The sequence below is a fragment of the Bombus vancouverensis genome, chromosome 5 (assembly GCF_051014615.1).
Source record: "Bombus vancouverensis nearcticus chromosome 5, iyBomVanc1_principal, whole genome shotgun sequence".
Taxonomy (NCBI): Eukaryota; Metazoa; Arthropoda; class Insecta; order Hymenoptera; family Apidae; genus Bombus; species Bombus vancouverensis.
Genome location: NC_134915.1, coordinates 4441773 through 4450682, shown reverse-complemented (window position 1 = coordinate 4450682; position 8910 = coordinate 4441773). Strand labels below are relative to the sequence as shown.

General features: G+C 32.9%; 1 protein-coding gene across 3 annotated transcripts in view; it reads left to right on the top strand.

Annotated features, from left to right (window-relative positions):
• Positions 1 to 7717, top strand: part of Moe (moesin) — a 37273-nt gene extending 29556 nt beyond the window's left edge. For all 3 annotated transcript variants that reach the window (XM_076618407.1, XM_033340104.2, XM_033340108.2), the window contains 7 exons: positions 2082 to 2204; positions 2966 to 3238; positions 3317 to 3646; positions 3785 to 4027; positions 4098 to 4273; positions 4360 to 4576; positions 4660 to 7717. In XM_076618407.1, the coding sequence (XP_076474522.1) occupies positions 2082 to 2204; positions 2966 to 3238; positions 3317 to 3646; positions 3785 to 4027; positions 4098 to 4273; positions 4360 to 4576; positions 4660 to 4824 (1527 nt within the window). In that variant the 3' untranslated portion in view covers positions 4825 to 7717. The remainder of the gene's footprint in view (positions 1 to 2081; positions 2205 to 2965; positions 3239 to 3316; positions 3647 to 3784; positions 4028 to 4097; positions 4274 to 4359; positions 4577 to 4659) is intronic.
• The last annotated feature ends 1193 nt before the right edge of the window (positions 7718 to 8910 follow it).

The window sequence follows — 8910 nt, the reverse complement described above, 5'->3', positions numbered from 1 at the left end:
TCGTGCTTATTGATTATTGACAGATAAATCCCACTTCAAAGTGAATTTGTCAAGTATTACAATAATTATTTTAATCAAACTTGATTTTCATCGGCAATACAAAGATGTGGATAATATTACTTAACGATTTTAAATGACATTCATTAACAACGCTTTTAACAGGATTGTCTCATTTTCAATTTGTGCTTAAGTTTTTCATTTTAAATACAATTATCCATTTCCTTTTCTTTTCTTCTTTCGCATTTTAGTTGATATTGAAGTACATAATTATAATAAGTCTGCAATATTTTGTATTATGAGCTACAAATATTCAAATATATTATTTAACAGCATCAGTTACTTATTCTTATAATTAAAAGTCGTTGTATTTTGTTTGTTTTCTTTTTAAATCATTCCTTCAATTTAAAGTAAAAGCGTTTGTTTTATTTTATTCAGACATGCTATTGTGTTTCATAAACGTTCTACCTACATATAATCGAATGGTACTCATTGTAAGAAATGCACATATGTAGCATAAATCGTAACGGAGACACTTTGATTAAATGATATTTGTTACCTTGAAAGTCTGTGAGGAATCTTGTCAAAGTTAAAGGTATTTATTCTGACGTATCTTTTGTAAATTTGTTACTTATACTTTCACTTGTTTTTAATAACGCAAATATTCAGTAAGAATGTATTTTTAAAACAATTACGATGTTCGCACATTAATTAATCACATTAATCAAAATAATGGGCCCTAGTTAAAATATAAATAAACATAATACTTATACAGAGCCTAACACTTAGAACCAGAAAATGTAACGAATCGAACAATACGAATAACGAATTCTATGATTAGTTAAGGACGAATAACTGAAATTCACGCGAACAATGTTGTACATTTTCTAGTTTTTGTTAATATTTAATGTCAGTTGGCAGTTCGAGAAGCATATGTGTTACTCATTGCCTTTCATTGTACAATTCTTATTTTTCTTTTACATGTTGAGATAAGATATTCACATACCTATCCGGCTACAGATAATCGTGTCAATCAAAGCGCCAACGTTATGACCATTCTCCATTAATGAAATATCTCCAACAATCTCTATCGCGTTTGTATTTTTGAACGAGTAATAAAAAAGAAATTTCACATATATCACATATGTTCTTCATACAAGGTCTTTAAATTAACAAGAGAATACACATATGTATTTCGGATAAGAGTTACCTATTGCGGATCATAATAAATAAATATATCGATCTCAAAAGTGAGAGTATTATTTTGTCACAAGTCACACTGCTTACCTGTAATACGATAAAAAGATAGTATCAACCACTTGCCGTGCTATTACGTTACCGTTTTCGTCATCTATTATAATTATGTCATAAGTAGACTATGGATATTTATGTAAACACATATCTTCGTAAATATAATAAAAGGGAAGGACCTGGGTAAACATTTATTCCATTCCATAAGTAACGTCGTTTCTTATGTTTCATTTTGAATTACCAATATAAAAGAAAATTGTAACTGTTAACGAATTTAAATATGTGCTTTTCGATTGGAAAGAATTCTATTTCGTCGGGTCAATGCAAAATAAATAAATTTAACTTTGAGACAGCTACTAAATATTTTGTGTCGATATCATAAAATTTTCCCAAAGAGCAATTAAAAAATGTCAGACGTAGTTCGAGAAAACAGTAGATATATGTACATTATTTATTAATGAATATAATAAAATTTGTACATTTTTAAAAATTTTTATTATATATAAACACGATATTACTTATAGAATGACCTTATATTATTTTATGGATTTTTACATGTTATGTATTGTATTTTCTACACATTTTTATATCTTTAAGTCTCCCATAAAAGCATAAAAATCCGTATTCTAATCATAGGATTTTTATCATCCTTTATGTCGCATGCAACGTCACTATATTCCATCATGTATACCGATGAGAAACACACTGCATTGCACGTTTTCAAACGATGGGGTGATTTCAGTTTGTTATTTATTTATCGAATTTTCTACGTTTATGTTTCTTGTGGAAATGTTTTCTTATATTTGTTCCTAATTGATTCACGAACGTTTTAGGTGATGAACCAGGAAGTCAAGAAAGAGACTCCCCTGCAATTCAAATTTCGCGCCAAGTTTTATCCCGAAGACGTTGCCGAGGAATTGATTCAAGATATCACGTTGCGTCTCTTTTATCTTCAGGTATGGCTGAACGTAGTATTCGTCAAAAGAAGTAAAAAAGTGCTTAATTAATATAGAACTTAAACCGAATTTTATACAAGTAAATATACAAAATGTGCTTTGTATGTATGTGCGTACTTATGTATGTCGCATGTATACATAGGAGTGTGTGTGTATGTACTACTTTCAAGTTTTAGTTATAGAGGGCAAACTGTTCGGTATTATAAGTAGAATTGTATTACAATGTAACAAGGTTGAGTACATAAGTGCATATTATCATTCAGATAATCTACGAAATAGATCAAAGCGAACGCAATCGTATCATATAATGCATTATACATGGGCACATTCAGCATAGTTCTATGTAAATCTGATTAGTTACCATACTTTTTTGTTGACTAAAATTTATCACTATCACTATCATTATCATGAATTCTCACTGCTTACGCTTATTACTATCATATATGTTTTAAATCGGACTAAAGATTGCAATGAAAATGAGATTTTTAATTGTACTAAACATCGATCTGATACAAAGATAGAATTTTTCAAACAAGAAAGATATTGAAAATTCCATCTTCCAACAATGATGATATATAAATAGATCTTAATCGACAAAATAATCAGAAAATTGGTCAGAGTTTAGAAAAACCATACTGAATACTATATGATCATAATATGAATATGATATATTTGCATTATTTATACATGACAACATGACAATTGAAATTGAAAAGTTGAACCTAATATATGTATTATTATATTGTGTGGACTACATTTAGGTAAAGAACGCTATTCTGACGGATGAAATCTACTGTCCTCCAGAAACATCTGTATTGTTAGCGTCTTACGCAGTCCAAGCGAAACATGGAGATTTTCAAAAAGGTACACATACTGCTGGCTTTTTAATAAATGACCGCTTGTTACCACAACGAGTCGTGGATCAACATAAAATGAGCAAGGAGGAATGGGAAAGTTCCATCACTAATTGGTGGCAAGAACATCGTGGCATGTTACGTGAAGATGCTATGATGGAATACCTAAAAATCGCGCAGGTAATGATTTAATAGTTTCTTCTTATTAATTTAATATTTGATCAATATATTGGATATATGCGTTTCTTTGTTGTATAGGATTTGGAGATGTACGGAGTGAATTACTTCGAAATTCGTAATAAAAAAGGTACAGACCTGTGGCTCGGTGTTGATGCTTTGGGTTTGAACATCTACGAAAAAGATGACAAATTGACACCAAAAATTGGTTTTCCATGGTCTGAGATAAGAAATATCTCATTTAACGAGAAGAAATTTATAATTAAACCAATTGATAAGAAGGCACCCGATTTCGTCTTTTTTGCAACTAGGGTTAAGATCAATAAACGAATTTTAGCACTGTGTATGGGCAATCACGAACTCTACATGCGTAGACGTAAACCAGATACAATTGATGTACAGCAAATGAAGGTATGTTTCTGTGCAAGTATTCGCTTATAATGCATTTTTAATGCTTATTTTCCTTGCTATTTCTGAATCTTAAAATTAATCATCTCATAGATAATGAATTGGGTTTATAATCACAAATTAAACATTTATAATTTAAAGGCGCAAGCAAGGGAAGAGAAAATTGCAAAACAACAACAGAGAGAAAAGTTACAGTTAGAAATAGCTGCAAGAGAACGTGCTGAGAGAAAACAACAAGAATATGAAGAACGACTTCGAAATATGGCAGAAGAAATGGACAGGCGGCAAGCTGAATTAAACGAAGCTCAAGAAATGATCCGACGTTTAGAAGAACATCTTAGACAGTTACAAGCTGCGAAGGAGGAATTAGAGGATCGTCAGAAAGTACGTAGTTTAGTATAAAATATAATTTTCCTACAATATATGTCTCTATGTGTTTTATTTTTATATGAAGGAACTTACGGCTATGATGGAAAAACTTGAACTTTCACATGAGATGGAAGCAGCTGAGCGTGCTAAACTTGAGCAAGAAATACGAGCTAAGCAAGAAGAAATACAACGTATACAATCTGAGGTAGTGGCGAAGGATGCTGAAGCAAGGAGGCTAGAAGAAGTATTTGAAGCTGCTAAGTATGTAATTTTTGTTATACAACTGTTCGCTATTTAAAATATGAGAAAAAAGTCAACTCTATTCTATTCTACACCTGTATCTATAGATTAAGGCAGGAAGAAGCCGATCGAGCATATCAAGCTAGTACAACACCGCATCATCATCATGTTGAAGAAAATGAAGAAGGTGAAGAGGAAGGAGAAGACGAAGTTTCTCATGGTGATGTTACTAAAGATCTTGCAACTGATGAATCGATAATTGATCCTGTTGAGGAGCGACGTACCTTGGCAGAAAGAAACGAACGCCTTCATGATCAACTTAAGGTAGTGATCTCTGCTTGTATATAAATTTTTTGCACCCCGAGTAATTTTTGTGGACCTATTTGAATAATGATTATATATTTCAGGCATTGAAACAAGATCTTGCACAGTCACGCGACGAGTCAAAAGAAACTGTTATGGATAAAATCCATAGGGAAAACGTCAAACAAGGTCGCGATAAATACAAAACGCTTCGTGAAATTCGTAAAGGCAATACTAAACGTCGTGTTGATCAATTTGAGAACATGTAAATTATATATGCATTTGCCTATTTGCCTGCCCATTTCACCCTGCCTTTGAATTCTCTTTCAATATCGTGTACACATGGAACACTCAGTAATCACGTCTTTTACATATGTATATGAGAAGCGTACACAGGTTCTCTGATTGATCTATACAAAGACAATTTGTAAAACTTCAAATATATTATTTTATAATATTTTTTTGGAGATGTTTCGAGGTATAAGTCGCTCCCAATTTCTAGCGATCTAAAGTTTATGATATGTATTACTATTTTTCAAAGTCGATTCTATACTCTGAGTACAGTTAATTCAAGACAAAAGAAAATAAAAAGCTCACAATTGGCAAGGAACGCGACGAGCGACCAACTTGCGCCGTCTTCCATGTATGCTTCCACGTTGATCACTGTTAAGCAGTTTTTCGTAAAGCAAAATGTTTATATATTTTTTCATAATAAGTATAGATTTTCTTGCTGTTTTAGCTATAAAATATTTAACGTTAATTCATACTAACTTTGTTATTTTAGCTATATTATTAGCTAATGTTGTTTTTTTTCTAACGATATCTCTTTTTGCTAAAATATCAAGAAAATGTGTTACATAATTTGTGAATACTGTTTTATTTTTTGTCCAAGCATTATACACAAGATTTTGAGTGCCGGCGCATCAGTATTTTTTTTCCAAGTATTACTGTCGGTCACTAAGCGTAACGCCACATATGTGACTTCTTTTCACTGATTACTTTCTTGTCGCGGTTCTTATCATGTTGCGTTTTATCCGTCCTTGATAAGGATTTGCCCGAGAAATACATTGTATTTTTATTTGCGTCATCACTTATTTTTGCTGATGAATTAAGATTACTTTTGTCAATAGCGGTCGCTATACACTGATGTATACATATCGGTTCCAGTTTTATTCCGATGTATCATTTTGCTATTTACAGTAACGAATATAATCCGAGTAGATGAATTAATATTTTAAAACAGTGTGGAAGAGTCACCATTATTTTTTAGTGAGTTATAAGTAATCTCTAAATATTAACCTGAAATAGGTTTGTAATGTACAAGCGACCGCTTAATTTATGTAACACGAAATCAACGATATCCGTCTTCACAATAAATATAGACATGTAAGCACGTCATATAAACTTTGCAAAATTATACATACTATTTTAGTACGAACGAATTTCAACTACTGTTTAGTAATTTTATATTGAACACACTCGTGGCCTTTATTGATATACGTATATTGAAATACTAGATATTAATAATCAGTAATATAATATATACAAATGTAGGAATATCGCGCGTCTCTTTGTATTGCATACCTTCAACATAAGGTAATTGCGCGGTTCCTATAAAAAGGATAGTTATCAAGATTCTTGAAAGTATGAAAGAGTGAATGTGAGCGAGAGTGTTATAATAAAAAATAATACGTACGAAAGGTTGGATGATAGGAGAACTATAATATGTGGCTGTCTGGTACGCCACATAGAAATTTTAAAACAATTCTCTTTTTAAAGAAAATTATATGGTGCGACAATGAAATTTAATTAAACTGTAATGAGGGAAAATATAGCCTATAAATGCTGCCAATTTTTTGACGGAATGCAAACAAAGAGCAATGTTGTGAAGTGACACACTTTTTGCAATAACGAAGTAGGAAAAATGATGGGAAAGTTTAAAAGCTGATCATTGTATCGGAATTCATACTTTTGTGCATTATCATTACATGTTGCAGTAAACACGAAAGGAAAAGTACAGGAAAAATAACAATAGATATTTTTTGATAATATTTAATGCTACAATTTACAAATTAGTAGTGTTATATTATTATTATTATTGTATTATTATATTATATTATAAATATTATTAATATTTACAATCTAGTAGCGTTATTATTATTGAAACAATATTAAATGAAAATTGAAGCAAAGGATTTTATAGTCGTCGTGTATTTGTACTCTCAAAACAAGTCGAATGTACATGGCAATAACTACATACATATTTTGTACAATGTAACGCTCTAAAGTTCAAAGACAGACAAATACCATTTTCATAATAACTCGTCTGGATATTTTTGTCGTTAAACGTTTGGTGAGAAAGCTACTCTTGAAACATTCCAAAAAACATTTGTAAAATGATTTTTTATTTACGTTGGGGTTTTTCGTTTTCTTGTAAGATTTATAAAACTATTGGATTGCAAAACAAAAATTTTTTCTATATACATACATATGTCTGTAATGTACTTAAATACAACTATGTATATTTAAAACTACAGTATTTTGTTTATTGTGTTTATTGACATGAAAAGTCCACGAATAACCCTAACGTGGATCATTAAATGATTTTCATATTCCTTATGAAGGTAATGAATATAAAATCATCTTTAATGTATTTCCGCATATTATTACTTAATATGTAAATTGCTATATCAAATATTTGAACTGACATAAAATTTAATGACATCATTTTACATATGTAAATATTATTATATACTTTCATGAGGTTATGGAAAATTAATTTAACGATGCATATCATGTTAATATTTTCATGGTGTTATAATTTTTCTTTTCGACATGTCCAAGCGAGTAAAAACATGGTAGAAGAATATGCATTTCTAGTTATTAACAAATTTTTATAACTTCCAATGCTTGATGGTATTTCCTAAATTTTCAACAATGTTCAAAATGCAAATGTTCCATTTTTATATTGAGAAAAAATCTTTGTAACAGTATTATTGATTAATTGAAACAATATACATAAAACATATAAGATATGACCACAAGGACGCATAGACATTGTATTTTATTTGGAAAAATATTTGTTGGTGCGAAGATATATGAAAATCACTTGTACTTTGCTGAAAAAGTTAAATATTGTTTAAATAAAAGAATCATATCATACATGTTAGACATATTCTGACCCTATTTCATTCTTTTTTAATTTAACTGATCTTAATTACTTTTAGACACATAAAACATTGGATAATACTTATTTGAATCCGATCTCTTTCTGTATTTCGGAGTAAATAAAAGTACTTTTTTATAACTTCGAATTGCCATAATTTACATTATTTTAATATAATTTTTTTCTTATTACTGTAGAAATAAGATATTGAGAGTATTATTATCCTAAGGATGTAAAAGGAGAGACGTGTTAAATGTTCTAAAAGCTATTTATACTTATTTATTTATTTCTACACTATCCATATATTTACATGTTTGTCAACTTAATATCATTCACATTGATCCGCTTTTCCTATTCGGTTGCTCGTCCTCGCCACTTCCCGTTCTTTCAAATCGATCTTTTGTCCTAATCTCTGTTCCGTATATCCTCGACCTTTTTTTTTCTTTTTTTTTTTTTACGTGGAGAAATCCTCATGGACACCCGTCGCTGTCAGCACAGCTGGCGGGTAGTGTCGGACTCTTACCGACTAAAACTCCACGGTGGTCTGTCCTGACCACCGCTTTGGTAGAGGTGCACCCGGACTCTCTTGCGAATTACTACCGGGGTGTCCCCTGTCGTCTATCTCCCTGTCGTTCTTGAAGGGAGGCGTCTTAGTCTTGGTTGGGCCGTTAGGGGGGACCACACGCCCTAACGCCGCGTTCCTGGTGTGTAACGCTCCTAAGGTGGCGGCGGCGGCGGCAGCGGCGGCGGCAGCGGCGGCGGCGCCGCGCCCCTGTGACGTGTGGTGTTCCTCTGATGCTGCGACGTCCTTGACGGATCGCGCGTTCGTTCCCGATTTCTTTCCGCCCGCTCCTTCGCTAGCATCACTTGCTCGCAGTAGGAGCGGACGGCGACGAGCTTCTGGCGCCCTCTGAGCATGGCCTCGACGACCGCTTCGGGGGCTAAGCTCTCGCCGATGTCTAGCCGTAGGACGTGCCGCGGTTCTGCCCACGCTGGGCAAAACTCCAGCGTGTGTTGCGCCGTGTCCTCCTCTTCCTCGCAGTGGTGACAGATGGACGTCACCTCTCTCCGAATCCTGAGTAGATACTCGCCGAAAACTCCGTGACCGGTGAGCACCTGCGTCATCCTGAAGGTCAGCGGCACCCCGCCTCGATCTCTCCAGGCTTCCTAGTTGAGAAGCACGGCGCGA